Source organism: Pleurodeles waltl, chromosome 8, assembly GCF_031143425.1.
Source record: "Pleurodeles waltl isolate 20211129_DDA chromosome 8, aPleWal1.hap1.20221129, whole genome shotgun sequence".
NCBI classification, from domain to species: Eukaryota; Metazoa; Chordata; class Amphibia; order Caudata; family Salamandridae; genus Pleurodeles; species Pleurodeles waltl.
Window position 1 is genome coordinate 1,531,895,577 of NC_090447.1, and position 22,201 is coordinate 1,531,917,777.

Below are 22,201 nucleotides of genomic sequence, written 5' to 3' on the forward strand. Positions count from 1 at the left end.
TAGACCATGACTCACACTGAAGGCTGCCAATGGGAGGACAGGTAGACCATGTCTCATACTGAAGGTCGCCAATGGAAGGAGGGGTAGACTATGACTCATACTGAAGGCTGCCAATGGGAGGAGAGATAGACATTGTCTCATACTGAAGGCTGCCAATGGGAGGAGAGATAGACATTGTCTCATACTGATGGCTGCCAATGGAAGGAGAGATAGGGATGTTTCATACTGAAGGCTGCCAACGGGGGAGAGGTAAACAATGTCTAATACTGAAGGCTGCCAATGGGGGGACAGGTAGACATTGTCTCATGTTGAAGGCTGCCAATGGGGTGAGAGGTAGAATTGTTTCATACTGAAGGCTTCTAGTAGAAGAAGTAGACCATGACTCATACTGAAGGCTGCCAATGGAAGGAGAGGTAGACATTGTCTCATACTGAAGGCTGCCAATGGGGGTAGAGGTAGACCATGACTCATACAGAAAGCTGCCCATGGGGGAGAGGTAGACTATGACTCATGCTGAAGGCTGCCAATGGGGGTAGAGGTAGACCATGACTCATACAGAAAGCTGCCCATGGGGGAGAGGTAGACTATGACTCATGCTGAAGGCTGCCAATAAAAGAAGAAGTAGACCATGACTCATACTGAAGGGTGCCAATAGGAGGAGAGGTAGAAATTGTCTCATACCGAAGGCTTCCAATTAAAGGAGAGGTAGACCATGACTCATATGGAAAGCTGCCCATTGGGGAGAGGTGGACTATGACTCATGCTGAAGGCTGCAAATGGGGGGAGAGGTAGACAATGACTCATACTAAAGGTACCGAATGGGGGAAGAGGGAGACCACGCCTCATACTGAAGGCTGGCAATGGGAGGAGAGATAGACATTGCCTCATACTGAAGGCTGCCAATAAAAGAAGAAGTAGACCATGACTCATACTGAAGGCTGCCAGTGGGTGAGAGAGGGAGACCATGACTCACACTGAAGAGGCTACCATGTGGTGGAGTGGAAGACTGTGACTGACACAGAGGGGTCTCCTTCCAGAAAACTGGCGAGAGGCAGACCATGACTCAAAGTGAAGTCTTTCAACACCTAAAGAGGGAGATCATGACTGACGCTGAATGGTCTCACCCAACAGGTGACCCTTGTAGGCTGTGATGACGAGATTCAGTGGACAAACAACTGTGTTGCCTGTCTTCCCAAGAAAGCAGTTTGGTAGTTACAGAAGTGTGGAAAGTAGATCCCACCAAGGTTATTTTTCAGTTTAGGCTTGGTAAGGTTATATTTGCACCAAATTAGTTTAGAGGTAGCCTTGTCTAGTCTTTTGAAGAATTTGTCTAATAGCTGGAGGGGGGTGGAGCCTCAGTAAGGTGCAATGAACAATAGGTCAGACGATGATCTTCACAACTTGCGTTCTGTCCCTCCAAGTGAGGAACTTTGGGGACCATTGAGCAACCAATAAATGTACCTTTGAAGTGTGATATTTCCATTCATAGCATCCTCAAGGTCATCCAAAATGAGACGATTTAGATACTTTATTCATTTGCTCTCCCATGGCAGTCCTCAGTTATGAACAGTGGATGCTTCAAAGTTAAAATTTGGTTGGTGGATGTTTAAAAAGTTCAGCTTAGACTACTATGAATTACAGCAAATTCAACACTGAAAAATGTGTTAATGACATTGTCTGCATAAACAGTGGCTTTAAAAGACTTGATACCAAGCTTGATCCTGCTAACTGTTGGAAAGGGGTGTTACTGGGTAGGAGAAATCAAGAACAGGGAGAAGGGACATCCATGTCCTTCTTTGTAGGTCATCAAAATGATGGCAACAACATTAACTCTAGCTTTGGGTTGTACAATAAATTTAAAAGATTCACGATTACAGACAATTGGGGGCGCTAACAGGAAATGTGTGTCTTCTGTTGTAACTTGCATTCGGTAAAGTTAAGTGTGGTAATGGAACTATGACACACAAATGGTACAGTTTAGCTAATTAGCATGCTGAACAAGAACTGTGTGAAACATACAAGAACAGTGAACTTGTTGTACAATCTAGGCCTAATATACCATTTAGATCACAGAGTTTCAAAGCAATGTTCATATTAACTACTGAAGTTTAGAACATATAGTCAATGCATTATGAAGAGATATAAAGGTGTGGCATGAGTCTACCTCTCTACAGGCCTATAACATGTCCATTTCTTTGACTAGAAAATACAAGTACTAGGAGTAGATTTCGCAACAAGTTCAGGAGTTTGTAGTTAAAGATTCTTGTTTAAGTTAAAGATCCTATTCAAGTCAAGGATCCTTAGCCAAGATAATGATTCTTAGTCATGTTACAGATCCTTGGTCAAGTTAAAGATCATTGGTCATTCTTAATATTCTGGGTCAAGTTTAAAAATCTAGGTCAAGTTAAAGATACTTGATCAAGTTAAAGATCCTAGGTTAGGTTAAATATCCTAGTCCAAGTTTAAGATCCTTGGTCAAATTAAAGGTCCTAGGTCAGGTTAAAGATCATAGGTCAAATTAAAGATCCTCACTAAAGTTTAAAATCCTAGATCAAGTTAAAGATAATTGGTCAAGTTTGCAATCCTAGGTCAGTTTTAAAAATATAGGTTAAGTTAAAAATCCTTGACCAAGTTAAAGATCCTATGCCAGGTTAAAGATTCTAGGTCAAGTTAAAGATTCTTGGTCAAATTAACTTAAAGATATTAGGTCAGGTTAAAGATCCCTTGTGAAGTTTAAAACCCTAGATCAAGTTAAAGATCTTTGGTAAAGTTAATACTCATAGGTCAAGCTGAAGATCCGTGGCCAAATTTAAACTTCTAGGTCAAGTTAAAGATCCTAGGTCAAGTTAAAGATCCTTTGTCAAGTTAAAGATTCCTAGTCAAGTTGAAGATTCTTCGTCAGATTAATGACCCTATGTCAAGCTAAAGATCATTGGTAAAGTTAAAAATCCTAGGTCAAGTTAAATATTCTTAGTAAAGTTAAAAATCCTATGTCAAGTTAAAGATCCTTGGTCAAATTTAAGATTCTATGTCAAGTTAAAAATTCTAGATCAAGTTAAAGATCCGTATTCAATTTAAAGATCTTAGGAAAAATTAAAGATCTTTGGTCAAGTTAAAGATCCTTGGCCAAGTTAATGATTCTAGGTCAAGTTAAAGATAATTATTCACTTTAAAGATTTGAGGCCAAATTAAAAATCCTTGGTCAAGTTAAAGATCCTTGGCCAAGTTAAAGATTCTAGGTCAAGTTAAAGATCCTTATTCACTTTAAAGATCTTAGGCCAAATTAAAGATCCTTGGTCAGGTTAAAGATCCTTGGTCAAGTTAAAAATTCTAGGTCAAGTTAAACATCCTTATCCAATTTTAAGATCTTAGGCCAAATTAAAGCTCCTTGGTCAAGTTAAAGACTCTTGATCAAGTTAAAGATTCTAGGTCAAGTTGAAGATCCTAGGTCAAATCAAAGATTATAGGTCAAGTTAAGGTTCCTAGGCCAAATTAAAGACCCTTGGTTAAGTTAAGGATCCTCGGTCAAGTTAAAAATTCTAGGCCAAGTTTAAGATCCTTATTCCATTTTAAGATCTTAGGCCAAATTAAAGATTCTTGGTCAAGTTAAAGATTCTTGGTCAAGTTAAAGATCCTGGGCCAAGTTAAAGATTCTTGGCCAAGTTAAAGATTCTTGGTCAAGTTAAAGATTCTTGATGAACCTAAAGATTCTTGGTGAACATGAAGATTCTAGGTCAAGTTAGCGATCCTAGGTCAAGTTAAAGATCAAGGTCAAGTTAAAGATCCTTGGTCAAGTTACAGATTTGTAGTCAAGTTAAAGATTCTTGATGAACTTAAAGAATCTAGGTCAAGTTAAAGATCCTAGGTCAAGTTAGACATCCTAGGCCAAGTTCAAGATACTTGGGACAATAGTAAATTTAAAACACAGCTCTAATGAGACAGAACGTAGAATAGCTACTTGTCCTGCTCCGGAAGTATCATTCACAGATGCCATTGAAACTGAGGTTTCATCTATGACATTCAGCTATTTTGAGCTTGTGATAGGTGCTCCTTTTGGGGTGGGGGTAGCTATTCCAGTAGGTTTATTTACTGTACAGCATGCTGTACTATTGTGAAACGTAATAAAGTAATTAGATTGTTATATGCAACATGTGGGTGGTACTTTCCTGGAGAAGGTAAATGTAACTGAAAGGAGTGGCCAGGGGACACTGTGCAACATACTTTGACTACTGTGAACTCGCTATGTTCACATTGTCATTGTGAGATTCCAGATCCTTCCTTTGAAGTGGTGGAAGTTTTAAGTGTCAGGAGGGTAAAAACTATTTTTAATGTTAAGCATGTTCAGTCTTCCAAGTACAAGGGGAGCGTTGACATGTATGCTACAGTTTTTGAATTTTGAGCAGCTAATTCTGCATTTTCTCTCCTGAAGTTCCCAGTGGCCAAGTGACGGTGTATAAATACCCACTGTTTTCAAATTACTTTTAAAGCTGCTAAGTTGGTTTGCCCTCATTTGTAGCAGTTGAGGTGAAGTGAGTTAGATGGAGATGAAGGTATTACCCTGAGATCTGATGATTTGGTTGCGCAAGGAAGCCAGCATTCATTCTCAGGTATCTTAAGTGATAATTGGTCCCTAGGCTGCACCAGCATCAGAGCTGGTATCGTGATAGGAGGTCGCCATGATTGTTGGGTAATGGTTCCAGGTTGGTTTGAAGCTTCTGGGCTTTTGTTAGCTGGTAAAGAGTCCATGACTGGTTGGGTGGGGCAGTCAGTGACCACTCCGGTGCTCAGTGGACACAGAGCCAAGCAGTGCCTATGAACCTTACCTTTAGGTATGGAACAGCTTCACCCATGGCTCATGCTTTTGCTCCTTTCTTACAGGTGGGAGCTCCGGCACAGCCATGGCTGCTGCGGTGAGGGCGGCTCAGAGCCTGAAGAAGGGTCAGCGGTGTGTGGTCATCTTACCGGACTCGGTCAGGAACTACATGTAAGAGATGTCTGCTGTGTCCTGGCCGGTCAGATCCCATGGTGCTGCAGACACATACTCAAGGCCTAACCAAACATGTTTGTCCCTTGTGGGCTAATATTGTCCTCACAGGAATCAAGGTTTAAAGTTAAAAACGTTTAGTCAAAGTTTTTAACTGCCAACTTATTTTACATTTAATTCTAAATCGATTAGTTTCAGAAAGTCAGAAAAATTGTCTTTTTTAGATCCTCATCCTAGCTGTTGCCTTTACCAGGACATTATCTGGACTTGCCACTATGTCCGCAGGGGGGATTTACTCTTGTCATGGTGGCACATCCAAAAAGCAAAGTAAGGCAGCTGCCTTACAGCCCCACCAGCCACTCACAGGAAAGAGCGCTGCAGCTTGGAGTTGTGAACTAGGTCATTAGCTGGGAGGTGGGGTCACCACAGGCAAAAACATGTTTTTTCACATTATTCCTGACTTCCCGAACACCAGCTCTCTTGGGTGATAGGACCAAGGTGTGGTGGTGAAGTGTTGAGGCAACGGTCTTACTTTGAATTTTTAACTTAGACACATGACACCTCAGCCCCACCTTAATCACGTGTCACATGACACCTCTGCCTCACCCTAATCAAATGTCACATGACCTGTCTGCTCCACCTTCATCATGTGTCACATTAGACCTCAGCCCCACCCTACTCTTGTGTCACAGGACACCTCAGCTCCACCCTAGTGACATCATCTGAGGCCTCAAGTCCACCCTAGTGATATTAGGACATCTGTGCTCCACCCTAATGACATAACATGACACCTCAGCTCTCCTAATGACATCACATGACACCTCAGCCCCACCCTAATGACACCACAAGACACTTCAGTTCTACCCTCATGATGTCATATGACACCTCAGCTCTACCCTAATGACATCACGTGACATCTCAGCTCCACCCTAGTGACATCACATGACACCTCAGCTCCACCCTAATGACATCACATGACACCTCAGCTCCATCCTAATGATATCACGACACCTCAGCTCCACCCTAATGACATCACATGACACCTCAGCCCCACCCTAATGACATCACAGGACGCCTCAGCTCCACCCTAGTGACATCACATGAAACCTCCGCTCCACCCTAGTGACATCACATAACACCTCAGCCCCACCCTATTGACGTCAAATGACACCTCAGGTCCACCCTAATGACGTCACATGACACCTCTGCTCCACCCTAGTGACATCACATAACACCTCAGCCCCACCCTAATGACGTCACATGACACCTCAGCTCCACCATAATGACATCACATGACACCTAACCTCCACCCTAGTGACATCACATGACACCTCAGCTCCATCCTAATGACATCACATGACACCTCAGGTCAACGCCATATGAGGCCTCACGTCCACCCTACTGACATTAAGACATCTGTGCTCCACCTTAATGACATCACATGATACCTCCGCTCCACCCTAATGACATCAAATGAGACCTCAGCTCCACCCTCATGACATCACATGACACCTCAGCTCCACCCTAGGGACATCATGTGACACCTGAGCTCCACCCTTGTGACCTCACATAACACCTCAGCCCCACCCTAATGATGTCACATGACACCTCAGCACCACCCTAATGACATCACATGACACCTCAGCCCCACCCTAATGACACCACATGATGCCTCAGCTCCACCCTAATGACATCACATGATGTCTCAGGTCCACCCTAGTGACATCACATGCAGCTTCAGCCCAACCCTAATGACATTCCATGACACCTCTCACCTCCACCCTAGTGACATCACATGACACCTCTCACCTCCACCCTAGTGACATCCTATAACACCTCATCCCCACCCTAATGACGTCACATGACATCTCAGCCCCACCCTAATGACGTCACATGACACCTCAGCTCCACCCTAATGACATCACATAACACCTAACCTCCACCCTAGTGACATCACATGACACCTCCGCTCCATCCTAATGACATCACATGACACCTCAGCTCCACCCTAATGACATCACATGACGCCTCAGCTTCATCCTAGTGATATCACGTGACACCTCAGATCCACCTTAGTGACATCACATGATGCCTCAGCTCCACCCTACTGACATCACATGACACCTCAGCTCCACCCTAGTGACATCACATGATACCTCAGCTCCATCCTAATGACAAACACATGACACCTCAGTTCCACCCTTATGATGTCACAATTCAGCTTTAGCCCGCCCTCTACATCAATAGCATGATGCCTCAGTAACAACCACAGCAGATATCATGTGACACCTCAGGTTCACCCTTATGACATCACATGACTCCTCAGCTCCACCCTAATGCCATCACATGACACCCCAGCTCCACCCTAATGACATCACATGACACCTAACCTCCACCCTAGTGACATCACATGACACCTCAGCTCAACCCTAGTGACATCATATGAGGTCTCACGTAAACCCTACTGACATTATCAGTGTCACCCTAATCAGTGCTCCACCCTAATGACATCACATGACATCACAGCTCCACCCTAACGACATCACATGACACCACAGCTCCACCCTATTTATATCACCTCAGCTCCACCATAGTGACATCACATGACGCCTCAGCTCCACCGTAGTGGCATCACAAGACACCTCATCTCCACCCTAGTGACATCACATGACACCTCATCTCCATCCTAATGACATCACATTATGCCTCAGCTCCACCCTAGTGACATCACATGACACCTCAGCTCTACCCTAATGACATCACATGACACCTCAGTTCCACCCCTACGATGTCACAATTAAACTTTAGCCCACCCTCTACAACAATAGCATGATGCCTCAGCAACAACCACAGCAGATATCATGTGACACCTGCACCCTAATGACATTACATGACTCCTCAGCTCCACCCTAGTGACATTACATGACACCTCGGCTCCACCCTAATGACATCAAATGACGCCCTGCCCCACCCTAATGACGTCCACCCTCTACATCAATAAAATGATGCCTCAGCAGCAACCATAGCAGATATCACATGACACCTCATCTGCCAACCTCCTATGTGGCAACAACTCAGCCCCATCATTATCACATGTTTTGTGACATGTCAGCCTCCCTTTCGACCTACATGACACTGTAACTCAACCCACCTTCATTGAACATCACAGGGCATTTACTTTCAAGCTTCATCATGTCTTGTGCCATCTGAACCCCTCCCTCATCACATAGCATGACACCTCAGACACACTATCATTGTGTAGCAGGTGACTTGTCAATCCCAACCTCATCATGTCACTTGACCCCTAAACCCACCAATCATACATCACTTGACAGTATCATGCTATCACAACCCAACCCTTATCATGTCACATTACAACGTCTCATTAATCATGTGACACCTCAACTCCAACCTCATATTTCACATGACTCCACCTCGTTATATCCATGACACCGTAAGTCCACCCTAGTTGTACGTCACAACACTTCAACTTCTTCCCACAATATATTACATTATCCTGCAACCACAACCTCACCGCATTACATCACATTTCAACCCCACCATCATCATGCATCACAGCCTCTTCTCTCCACCCACAACTGTGACATGACACGTCATCCTCACCCCATCTCACATGGCATCTCATCCCAACCTCATCATGTCACATCCCTCCTAAGCCCTATGTTAATTCGTCATATGATGCCTCAGCCCTATTCTCATGTCACATTCCACCTCACCTTACCCTCATGTTACATCCTACCCTTATATGTAACAAGATGTCTCAGCCCCACCATCACCATGTCACTACCACCTCGGCTCTAGCACCTCATCCCACCCTCATATGTCACGTGATACTCCAGCCTCACCCTAACCATGTCACATCTCACCTTAACCCTATCCTCATATGTCACATGATGTCCCAGCCCTACTCTCATGTCAAGTTCTACCTCACCTTACCCTCATGTCACATGGCATCTCATCCCCACCCTCATCATACCACCTCAACCCTACCCTTATATGTCACAAGATGTCTCAGCCCGCCATCACCATGTCACTACCACCTTGGCCCTGCCACCTCGTCCCACCTTCATATGTCACGTGATACTCCAGCCTCACCCTAACCATGTCATATTCCACCTCAGCCGCACTCTCATATGTCACATGACATCTCCGCCCCACCCACACATCACATAACACTCTCTGCACACACATTATGATACCTTACCTCATCATATTGCAAATATGTCTGCTCCCCCATCTAGTGATGCTGAGCACAGGCCCATCCTCTTTCAAGAATGCCCTTTACTGACCTCTCCTTCTCACCCAACATGACCTTGCTTTGGAAGCACTCACCTTGCCCCTGCTATCAGGCACCTGTGTTAACTCTGCTGCCATTGCAGGTCCAGGTTCCTGAGTGACGCGTGGATGGAGGAGATGGGGTACCTGTGAGCTGTGCACAAGGACACGGCCTGGTAAGTGATGACGCAGGTTGGGCACTCCACACATCACACCTGAAGACGCCACCGAGTGGCTTCTAAAGTCAAAGTACAATTCCATCTTGTCAGTCAAATTCAAGCTGTCATTTTTGCAGATATAATCTGATGAGGACATGCCCTCAGCACCACGTTCCCCAAGTCCCCTGAGCACTGGGTACTTATTTAGGGAGGATCTTTTTTTTACGAATTGGCAGAGCAATCTCTGCTCTATATTGGCCCATATGTACAAAACGACACATTAGGCCCAATGCCTCCATTTTTGTCGGCCTGCATCAAATATTACCTGCACTGGAACCGGATGCACAACCCAGTTTATAATCTATTCAAAGTAGGTGTTTCCTCATAAAAGCCCACTTAGAACTGAGACAGGGATTTTTACACGTTTTTCAGTGTGTGACGCATCTTTGAGATGCGTCATACTAAGCCTGGAATGCGTAAAAATTCCTATGCCTCTTCACCACAGTCGTAGGAAATGACGCAGTGGCTTATCAATAGGAAGCTGACCAGCTGAAGCCAATTTACACGCTGGAATAAGTTATCTAGGGCCAGATGTAGGAAAAAAGCAATTTGCGACTTGCAAATTGCGAGTCCCTGCGACTCGCAATTTGCATGTCGCAAATTGCTATGCAGTACGGTGTCTCAGACACCGACTGCAACTCGCAAGGGGGTCGCAATGACCCACCTCATGAATATTCATGAGGTGGGTCGCAAATTGCGGCCCCATTGCGAGTATAGGAACTCGCTAACATGGAGGCCTGCTGACGTCAGCAGACCTCCATGTTAGCGAACTGCTTTTAAATAAAGCAGTTTTTTTTTTTTGAAGTGTAGCCCGTTTTCCCTGCACTTTAAAAAAAAAAGAAACCTTTAGTTTCGGTTTTTTTCAGGGCAGGGAGTGGTCCCTTGGACCACTCACTGCCCTGAAAAAATATTTTGGGCTCCAGTCACAAACTGGAAGGGGTCCCATGGGGACCCCTTCCAATTTGCGATTGGGTTACCATCCACATGAAGTGGATGGTAACTGCGATGCCATTTGCGACCGCATGTATTGCATCCCAATGCGACTCGCAAATAGGAAGGGAACACCCCTTGCTATTTGCGAGTCTGAAATACATTTTGCGAGTCGGTAACGACTCGCAAAATGCATTTCTGCATTGGGATACGTGTTTTGCAACTCGCAAACGGCAAATTTTGCCGTTTGCGAGTCGCAAAATGTTTGCTACATCTGGCCCTAAATCACATCCCCTTTACTAGTAGTAGGTCTACACATGTGACAGATATATTGTAGGACCTCTTGACCAACTTGGAACCACAGCACCTCTCATATCATCATCCACTGCAGTAAGGCCATACAACATTGTATACTTCGTGTAGGGGACAGGCCAGGATTGGCACTTATCCATAGAGGAATGGGTCCCCAAGGCCAGGCCAGGGTACTTCAAAGGGCAACAGATAAGTGCACAGATAAGGTAGGTAATCAATCCATTGCCACTTAACATTACGACATATACTTGCATTCACTCACATTACACTGTCGCTCACTATGTCACAAATACTCAGATCTCTACATACACATAAGTAGAGTATGCCCACTGTAAGTGACACAGATCCATGCTGCATACATTACATACAGGATCAATGTAAGTTGTACAAGGTGCTATTCCATTATTTTACAGTCTTTTACATTGGTGTCCACACAAAAGGCTACCTGCGTCAGTCAGAACTGATACATCACCTATGATTTTGACGCATTGCTAAAGTTGCGTCAGTCCTAAGGGCAACTTTAGCAATGCACCACTTTTGAGGCTGATGCATTGTGGCAGAGTTCCCACTGATACGTCAGAATTTCTAATGCATCCTTGGGTACTACGCCATTGGGCCTCGTATTGTAAATATGGCGTCATAACCTGTAGTGATGCAGGGCAAGACGTTTTGATGCAGCTATGCCGCAAAGCAGTGATGCGTCAGTCCTTCTAAATGAATCCCTGGGTTTGGCCAGGTACAGTGAATTGTGGACAAAAGACCCTACTTTTAGTTGCTGCTCACAGCATTTGGCCAAGTCTTCAGGGAATGAACTTGACTCAAAAGTATTGGAACACTTTACATGAGCGCCAGTTACATTCCACAAGGTCACATTCATTTATTAAGGCACAGGAAGATTAAGGGCCTGATTTAGATGTTGACGATAATGGTCCAGCTGTCGATTGTTCAATAGAAAACCAATCCGCCAGTTTAGCGGTCCGCCTGCCTGATTTAGATGTTTGCGGTCACATAGGCAATAGACCGCCTGAGTCCTGCAGACTCCTCCAAGGATTCTAACCTAGGTCAATGGCACCAGTGTTGCGTATATGTGCACCAGTACGTGTATGTGTGTGTGTGTGTGCAATTGTATTTGCTGAGTGAGGTGGAGGAAGTTGTAGTGGGTGATGTGGTTGTGTCAGATTGTGTGCCATTTGCATATGGGTCTGCTGTTGTGTATGTTTGGTTGTGTGTTGTATTGCTGTGTGTGACATTCCTGTGAGTGTGGTTGTTGTGTCAAAATCAAATCATTAACATTTATAAAGCGCGCTACTCACCCGTGCGGGTCTCAAGGCGCTAGGGGGAAGGGGTTACTGCTGCTCGAAGAGCCAGGTCTTGAGTAGTCTCCGGAATGCGGAGTTGTCCTGGGTGGTCCTGAGGATGGTGGGGAGGGTGTTCCAAGTCTTGGCCACCAGGTAGGAGAAGGACCTCCCACCCGTCGTGGAGCGGCGGATGCGAGGGACGGCGGCGAGAGCGAGGCTGGTGGAGCGGAGAAGACGGGTGAGAGCGTAGAAGCTGAGGCGACGGTTGAGGTATTCTGGTCCCTTGTTGTGGAGGGCTTTGTGTGCGTGGGTGAGGAGACGGAAGGTGATCCTTTGGCTGACGGGAAGCCAGTGCAGGTGTCTCAGGTGTGCGGAGATGTGGCTGTTGCGGGGTATGTTGAGGATGAGGTCCTTGTCGTGATGTGTGTAGTTGTGATGTTGTGTGAGTGTGTGTGTGTATAGATACGTGTGTAATTGTGTTTGGTGTTGTGGTTGTGTTGTGTGTGGGTGTATGTATGTTGTATCATTGATGTATAGCAATGTGCGTTTTCAGCATTTACGTGTTGTGGTGGACTGGCAATGGCTAACAGTGCTATGTAGTGTGCTGTGTAGTGTGTTGTGCAGGGGGGCACATATAGATAGGGCACAGTGTGTGTGTGTCTGTGTGACTTACCTGTATTCCACACTCACTGCCATTGTCCGATGTCCATTGGGTCCCATGACTTACTCCCCCGTCAGCAATCTGCCACCAGTACTCTGCCTGTAGAACCGTAACATCTAAATATGACCGATGGGAACCTGCCAGTCTGACGGCTGGGAATAGCACTGTGTCGTGGCAGTTGACGGCTGAGCCGCAATACATCTAAGTACAGCGGGCTGACCGCCGTGGGTTTGATGGAGTACTCTGGCCTGCCGCTGCAGTGGCTTGGCAGTAATACCGTGAAGATCCAAATCAGGTGTGAAGTGGTTTGCCCAGAATCACAGGATGTTGAGCCGACACCGAGACTCGAACCTGGCGCTCCAGCCCCACAGTGGGCGGCCCTGGCCGTTATGCCACTTCCTGCCCGACTTCCTAAGATTTTTCTTAGGGGGCCGCCACCACTTCCATCTGTGGTGCAGGACGTTAATTCATATGAACTTTCATTGATTGTTACTAAAGTGGTACTTTGGTTGTGGCTGACTTCAAGGCACTTTGTACAATCAGCCACAACCAACGTACCTTGTTGGTCACACATGGAGGCCGCTTCTTTGGCACTGTATTTTTTTAATTAGTAAACTGCAGCTTTAAATTCCACCACAAGGTGGCGAAAGATTCTCATAAGAAATCTCTGTTTACCAATGGCTTTGTTTTTATAATCTTTGAAATCGTGACTGCCTCCCGGCGGACGATAATAAGGGCTTTGTTTATTTATTTTTGCATTTTTATATAACGCGGACATGACCCAGAGGTGAGAGAGCACTTTAGGATAGAAATGGAACCTTACATAAGGCACAAAATTACATAATGCAAGGAGTAGGTGCATTTAAAGAAGCCAAGAGCGCTGGGGTGTAGGAATAGAACATTACATAAGACACAAGATGACATATCCGAGGATGGTATAAATTATAAACTGCAGCTGTCATAAATATTGAGAAACAGTGTGTGGACTGGTGCCAAGTACAAGACAGAGTCTGGCAGTCCTGGGAGAGAAGTACGCCTCAAGGCCCCGTTCAGTGTGGGGACTAAAGCAGAATGGCAACAAGCACTGGCAATGCCAACTGGTCTGGCTTTAAAGGAATGTGTATGACTTGCCATCCTAGGAAACTGAACCCAGGCAAAACTGAATTCCTTCTGATTGAAATCACGACTTTCAATACAATCCTGTACGGACACATTCAACATCCTTAAGAGTAAACTGACTGTTGTCGGCAATGTCAAAATCCTAGGAGTCATCCTAGACAAAAGGGCTCCACTTACAATCTCAATTCAGCACCGTGGCCAGAGAGGATCCTTTCAACTGCGTCTTCTCTGGGCAATTCACCACTTTATTCCAGAACAAGGGGCCAGATGTAGCAAAGGTTTTTACCCATTCTGTGTCTATGGGAAAAAGCGTTTGTACATATGGCCCAAGATCCCAAAACTCTTATTCGATTGCTTGTGCTATTGAGAATCGGCCACTGTAACTCTCTTGCAACTTGTCGTCCCAGGAGTCATCTCCCTCCACTTAAATCAGTGCTACATTCAACAGCATTTGTCTCTGGGGCCAAAAGGATTGACCATATTTCACTGATACTAGTTTCAGTTCATTTGGTGCTCACTGAAGCTAGATGGCTTGTACCGCTCACAGTGCCCCACACACTGGATGGCTGTCAAGGGCTGGAGGTCAGTATGGCTTCTGATCCCTGACCGCTGGAGCATCACAGGGAGGCATCCATCCAAGCAGCCATCTTGCATGAAGTGTCCAATACCCTGAATATAAGTGACAGCAGTGACCACTAGCAACCACCGCTCAGATCATGTGCTTCCTACATCTAGCAGCCTCACCGCTAATGCCATCTGGGCAGTCTTCATCGGAGCCCAGCGGGTCATGGGAAAAGGGAGTGGATTTCAGCCAAGCAGTGCCCCCACTCCCCTCTTCTCTGGTGCCTGCTGGGCGTGGCTTTTGACCTCCAGTACTGACTGTCCATAGTACTGAGGTAACGTTCTTGTAATGTCCTCCCCAGTGAGCCAGGGGCATGTAACTGTTTAGGATGAACACAAATGGGCAGGTTCCATTTTTGGAAGGTTACATGTGGATATGCCTCAGAAGACCAAACATAAAACCAGTCCCAAAATATCTTTTATGTAGCTGAAGCCAACAATAATATGTACCAGTGTCCACTTGTACCGGGGAAAGAGAATGTTTTGAGGAGATCCTCAAGAACAAATTTTCAAGGATGACCACCACAGATTTCATGGAAGTTCTCAACATCATGGGAAAGCACAAAAAGGTGGATGGACCAAAATATGCACTTCCACACAATCAGTCGGGCTCACTCTCCATCCGTTTGTCCTTTCCATTGGGCATTATCACTCACCCAGTGATCCTATTCTGAGAAAGGGCTACCTTCAGGCCAAGGTTGATGCAGTTCCATTCAGCGGAGAGTAAAACGTCCTATGGGATATGAAAGCGAAAATCAGTATCTCCCCTAATACTTGCTACCTCCACCCCCATCTGCACAGACTAAGAAATGAACAACCCCAGCTAAACTAGCCAAAAGTTTGCCAAACTTTGTGCAGGTTCATGAAACAGTGCCAAAGTTATTGGTGAAACCACAGACATAGATCAGCCTCTTCTACTGATGAACCCTCTTGGGTTCCATTTCCCAGGCTCTAGGATGAACTAGGGAGAAATTCATTCCTACCCAGGCCCTGGGCCAGCTACAAAGGGGCCAGAATAGTTTGTTAACAAACCCCTCCCCAGTCACCATTTTTTGAGAGCAGTGGGGGGGTAGAGGGTGAAAAGAGACACATTTTCTCTGCATATGGTTTGTGAATCCTTGTCCCCGGGCCACACTGCAGAACACAATTTGTTCCCTTCACTAGTTACATTTTTCTCACCTTCAGTTAGGGGTGAACAGAAATTGTGCTGTCCTCTGAAGAGGAGTGGGGATTGGTGAACTGTGAAATAGCTGTCAGGATTAAAATGTCAGGTTTGTTAACCAGTTCACCAGCCCTTTAGCACTGATGGCACCTGGTGCAACAGCCTTTTATGGCCTCTGCCACCCACCGTGGCCCCCACCATGGACTCCCCCATTACAACCCTCCAGCAGTGCCCCTCATCTCTCCACAGCTCCTCTCTCGCATGCATTTCATTTATTTTATAGCGCCTCTCATACCAGTGTAGGGTGTCGAAGCACTTTACATTATACAGAGACGTTCAATCATACGTGTGTAAACCAGTGTATAGAAAATGTTACACATGACAGTGAGGAATGCACGGTGCAGGAACCACATGTCTGAAGTACAAATTCAGCATTTAAAACATGACACAGTGGTTGGGGTTTGTTTCACTAATAAGAATGTATTTCTACCCACATGAATCCTATTTAGCTACATTAGGCTAATCAAAGCCTGGGAAAACATAGGGGTAGGTTTACTAAAATTTTACTCTGTGTTTGCATCCTAAAAGTGACGCAAATCAATGCAAAATCTGTTTTTACCTATTTACTTTCCAGTGCAAAACTTGTTTCATGCTGGAAAGTACGCTAAAAGTTACGCAAAGCACCACAAAGCACTGCTGTGCATTGCTTAGCATTACGGGGGTGTTCCATGGGTGGTACATGGACGTTCTCATGCAACCACTCATGTTTTTTTACGATAAACCCTATGTACTAACATTAGTTGAACGTGTTTTGCGCCAAGAATTAACGCCACTGAAAAGCAGGCGATAAAAGGAGAAATGTTTTCATTTCTTCTTTCTTTTCCGACTTTGCATGCGTGCTGCACTTTGCAGCGCACATACAACGAAGGAAATGTTTTAAAGTTTGTCTACGCATGGAATTTTGTACTGGAAGGGAACCCTTCCAGGTCAAAACCTATGCTAGACTCATGCACACACCCTAGCACTATAGCGCTAGGGTGTGTGCATGACGCTCGGCAGCTAAAATCAATGCCAGTGCTAGGGAGAGGGGAGGAGAGTGCCGTATACCTGCAAATATGAAGTTGTCCTGCTCTCTCCTTCTCACGCAGCGCAGACTTTTTTGGCTGCTGCTCTGAGTGAGAATCTAGTAAATCTGGGCCATAATGTTCTAACCTATTCCATGCAGTTTGCGTGCAGCTCTTTGATGGAAGTTCATAGCTCACTGCTCTATAATAATCATCTAACTTAAGATCTGCTGGTAACAAAAGGATGTCAGTGACAAAAGCAGTAACCCACTGAGCTATCCACATAAAATACAGTTCTGTGATCTCTATGGTACACGTTCTTTGCAGCAGGCACATTAACCCTCCGTGCTACTTCATGATGAGTCGAACCGCCACCAGACAACACTCTGCTCTTTCTGGCAGCAACATGAACTACCAGGGTTACCTTGACATCTTTATTGTTGGTGGCTGAAAACTGCTTTTACATACAAGGAACTCTACAGCAGGTGCCTTAAAACTCATGAGTAGTTTCCAGATACAGTGCCCTCAGAGCTCAGCCCCAGGTGCAGCTGCACCGGTCGGAGAGCTCAGCCCCAGGTGCAGCTGCACCGGTCAGAGAGCTCAGCTCCAGGTGCAGCTGCACCGGTCGGACCGCCCTAAAGCCGGCCCTGACAGATAGCATCAAAGCATTCTATGGGAAATGTTAGAAAGAAACTCCGGCTGAACATACACAAAATCTAGAAATGCACCTAAAAGTCACCTCATATAAGCAAACTATAATTTCTCATTGTATTTACTGATGTAGTTGTCTTGGTTATATCCATTCTCTGCAGGGACGTGGCCAAAGGTACCGCTGGAGATACCAACAGAGACAAAATACCCTTTGCAATTATCCACCAACAAAGAGAGGCGGTGGATTGTATTCTGCACCAGCATTCACCCTGATCCAGTTATCACCACAGAAGAGACCACAGAACTACTACACCATCAACAAGACCAAAAATATCTCTAGCACTAGAGACAAAATCCTTTAGCCAGCATCCCAACATCAATCGGCAACCAATCACCATTGCAGAAATAAGACCAGAACTGTCACCTCATAAAGATGCTGTTCAGCCATTGCTCTAACAGAGATCTGAAACCAATCAACCCTGCAGAAGCAATACAGAAATATCACATCCACTAGTTGAATGGAGACCCTTCAGCCATCAAGCTGAAACTAATCAATCTTGCAGGCACATGCTATCACATCACAGATGGAAAGGGCAGTCTTAAGCTTTTATTGTAATCTGAAACCAATCATCTCTGCCGAGACAAAGCCAGAAATAATTCTGCTGGACTAGAAAACAAATCCTTAATCCATTAACTCAACATCAATCTGAAACCAATCACTACCGCAGAAAAAAAGAACTAAAACATGACATCAAGCATTGGAAAGGAAATTTGTAAGTCATTAAAATAATCAAAAAATAAAACAATCAGCACCGAAGAAGCAAGGCCAGAAATATCACCTCCACCTCTTGAATGGACACAGTCCAACTGCTGATCTGAATCCAATCAACCCCTGCAGACAAGAGACCTGAGACATCACATCAACCGCTAGAGAGGACATTGTTAAATCATTAACCCAACATTGATCTGGAACCAATCACCATTGTAGGCACAAGGCCAGAAATATCACCTCATCCACCACAGGACAAAGTCCATGGCCGCAACCCTAATACTGATCTATAACAGCAATCGCAAGACCAAAGAAGCCACCTTGGACCTACAGTCTCAGGTTAACCAGCAAAGCATGGACAAAGCAGACCCTAAAAAGGAAAAGACACTATTGACTTCAGTCTGGTCTTTCAGACCTTTGTATTATGGTGGAATATATGACATGGTTAGCTCTTGTGAGTGTAGATTTCCTCCTCTAATGAGATGAGTGATTTTGATTTTACAAGAAGGACGTCAGCCGCTTGTCATACTCGCGTCTTGTGTCACCATCCATTTCTGACACTGTCCCTTATACGTCTTTATCCTACGTATAATTATGGCTTTTTTATGGTTATAATGAGAGCTTATTGTTTGAGAAATTTAAACCAGAACATTGCCAAAATTGGAAGATTGCTGCATGTGTGAACCATGCACACACCAACCAGGAGATCAGTCTAGTGTCAAAGATCACAGTTGCAAAGTTTGTTACAGGAAATATCATGATTGACATTGACACTTCCTGGACGATGGGTCACACTCTTTGTGTAAGCATCACTTTGTTTAAATAAAGTTTTTATTGCAAGCAGTGTTCCAAAGTTATAGTCCATTTAGACCAACAGAACTAGAAACAGTTGTCAAATCTGGAAGTATCAAGTTTATCGGCTCAATCTCTTTCTTTTTGGAACTTAGGGTAGGGTCTCCGATACATTTCACAACTTAAGGCCTGAGGTACATGCCAGAGCAACTGGATTACATGAGTTCTCAAAGCTTCGGTTCACTACTGCTCACCAACTCAGGAGGATTGACTGATGACGCTGGTGGATTGCCCATTAGGGGTCTCTTGGTGCCTAACAAGCATGCTTTGTGTGCTTTCAACTTGCATCAAAATATTCTTGGAAGATGTCTACCAAATCTTTAGAGGTGGACAGGTCTACATCCACGTTACTTAGATGTCAAATTGTTGCTCATCAATGGGTGCAAGTTTAGAGGAGAGAACAATATGCAGGAATGTGTTGTTCCTGCCCAGGGTGCGGCTCTGTTTCTTAATGGAAACTTTCAAAGAAATATAGGACCCCAACATACTAGTCTTCTGGGTGCAGGTTGTATCCATGCTCTGCAAAATTCTTAATTGCATTGATTTATTTATATTAGTTTTGTAGAGGATAAGCAGTTTCCCAGAAGAGAGTGTCCTGGCCTTGTAAACACACAAACGTGAGAAGAGAGCTATGAGAACTTAGGGGCAGATATACTAAAGAGTTGCCACACATCCACCCATGGATTTTGGCGCATTCCCAGATTTACTATTAGTGGTAGACTTGGGGATGTGTCAAAATGCTACGCCTCCCCAGGTGAGGCGTAAGAAAGAGAAATATCTTTATCTCAGAATGCAGCACACTTAAAAATAGGAGAATGCCTCTCACGATTAAAAACAATTGTGCTTACAACACAGGTGCCATTGCATGGTGCAAGGGTGCTTGCGTTGGCGCTAGGAAGCACATTGCGAGCAAGCGCAGGGAAAGACAGCTATGCGTCATATAATGTTAAGTACAACGCATTCCTACCCTTTCCCTATTGCAGTAGTCCAGTCGGCTGGAGATGAGGGCCAGGGTGATGGTGCGTCTTGAGCTTTGGGGTAACAACCTTTAGTGGACAAATGCCTGCGCCCACGTTAGGCGTGGACATAGTACCAATCTTTAAAGAAAGGGTGCCAAGGAACAGGCCTGATAGAAAATTTCCAGAAAATCTTCTGCCCTGTGCCATTCCAAGGTATTGAGGTCTGGATTGAAAAGAAAAAGGTCCCCTCCCACTGCCAGGTGGCCTTCAAGAAAAGCATCTGCACTGTTTATCAAATGCTTGGATTTAACTTGTTAAATAAACAAATATGTTGCATTAAAGAGGGAATCTCTCTGTGGTTTTCTTGGACTTAAAGCCATCATTCAATGGAGTCCCTGGTAATCAATTCTGGGCTGCCTCGTCAACTCTTGGCGTCTCTGAAGATTAGCTGTCTATTCTGATTTGGTTGCACAAACAAATTTGCCTGAGTATTTTGGGGTTCCCGATGATGAAATAAAAAAAAATAAAGGTAAATGAACCTGTTTGCCAAGGTTGTGTTTTAGCACCTAGTCTGTTTACGTTGCCTATTGATGGTGAAGTTCATTGGCTCAGTAAATTCACCAGTGATGCCCCTCAGTGGGGAGGGGGTGGGAATGTTTACTCTTTTATTTGGTGATGACGTTTTACTAGTTTCATAAACCCCAGTGGTTGCACAACATGTAGAAGATAATTTGGAGTCTTATTGCAACCGTAAAGATTTTTACTCCTCATAATTTATTCTGTGACAAATTGGCTGTGAATGATGTAACAACTGATAGTGTTTTGTATTTTGATTACCTGGGTGTGAGACTTAGTTTAAATAGAAAACAAATAAGCACATTAAAAAAGAGTGACACAAAGCTTTCACAGAGGGCTGGCAATGTAATTGGATTTGCCTGGAATGCGGATGGCAGAGCTGTTTCTCCAGGAATATATTTTTAGAATACTTGGAATTCTGCAATCCACTAGAAAAGCCTGTCGCTAATTGCTTTATAATCACTGACTTGGGACACACCCAGTGGCCCTTATAAAGAAATGAGCTAGCCACTCAGCTGTAATAACTTATTACAGTTGAGTCCTGACGTCACAGTGCCTGCTGCTAGAGCCAGCCGCCCAGGGGAAAGGCAGGCTAGGTCATAATTACAGCAGCTATTTAAAGAACGAAAACCAAATATGTGCTGTGACCAGAAGAAGCAAGATATTTGGCAACATGTTTATTTTTTGCAATTCACAGGTAATTATAGAAAAGTTAAAATCTTTCTGCATGTTTATACACATTCTGGTCTTTGGCACCTTTAAAAAAAAAATGTATTAAAAGAAATTAAAGATATTAAAGGTATTAAAATTGAAAGATATTAAAGTATCTTTGTGTTACAAATATCTAACCACGTTGTGTAATTTTGCACTAGGCCATCTATTTTTATTTTTCATGCTTGCAACCACACTCTCCATTTCATATGAAAGTGCTTACTACCAACGATTTCAGTGGTTTGTGGGAAGGTGATGGTGTGACCATGTATTATAAGGAATAAAACACCCCTTCCATACATGATGCGGGTATTGCAAGTCACCTCAAAGTTCTGTAACTTTATAAAGGAAGATACCTTCAGCCTTTTTCCTCTATGTGCTCATAGAACTCCTCTGTGACGAACAATATCCTTATAATTACAGCAGGGAGTACTTTATCCTGTATATAAGGCACAGGAGGTTTCCACATCATGCTATGAGGAGAGCTATGGGTGCATGGTAACATCACACAGGACAGAAAATAAATACATTTTTACCTCAAATACAGGGACAACCCGCTAAAATCCATACATTTCTCCTCTAGTGTGGTGGATATCAACTAGGGGTATCCCAAATTTATGTGATTTGTTTTTGTGAAATTTTGGCAAAATTACACATAATTACTCAAAATGCAAATCTATCATTTTGTGCTATATTTTAGCATAAAATGAGTCCTCACGTAAATTTTTGCCACAAGAATGCATTAAAAAAAGCACCACAGGCATCTGTTCATGCTCTGTTGTGCGAATGCGTTCACTTTAAATTTTTACTGCAGATGGTTCATTTCACAGTAAAGTTTTACAATCAATGGTGCTAGATTACGCAAAGCAGTGTAATGGTATAAGTTTAGGAAGTTTGCATAACAAGCATAACAAGAGTGACCTCTGACCTGTTTTTGGTCTAGAGCTCGCTCCCCCAGGCATGCAGCACCACCAAGCTGTGCCCATGGCCCTGACCGCCGCCCGCGCTGCTTCGCGTG

At 44.4% G+C, this 22,201-nt stretch overlaps 1 protein-coding gene across 1 annotated transcript in view; it reads left to right on the forward strand.

The window, feature by feature from the left end:
* Positions 1–21,204, forward strand: part of LOC138248933 (cystathionine beta-synthase-like) — a 151,501-nt gene extending 130,297 nt beyond the window's left edge. Inside the window, exons 11-13 of the mRNA XM_069202963.1 lie at positions 4,879–4,984; positions 9,385–9,456; positions 17,478–21,204. Coding sequence (XP_069059064.1) covers positions 4,879–4,984; positions 9,385–9,433 — 155 coding nt within the window. The 3' untranslated portion in view covers positions 9,434–9,456; positions 17,478–21,204. The remainder of the gene's footprint in view (positions 1–4,878; positions 4,985–9,384; positions 9,457–17,477) is intronic.
* The last annotated feature ends 997 nt before the right edge of the window (positions 21,205–22,201 follow it).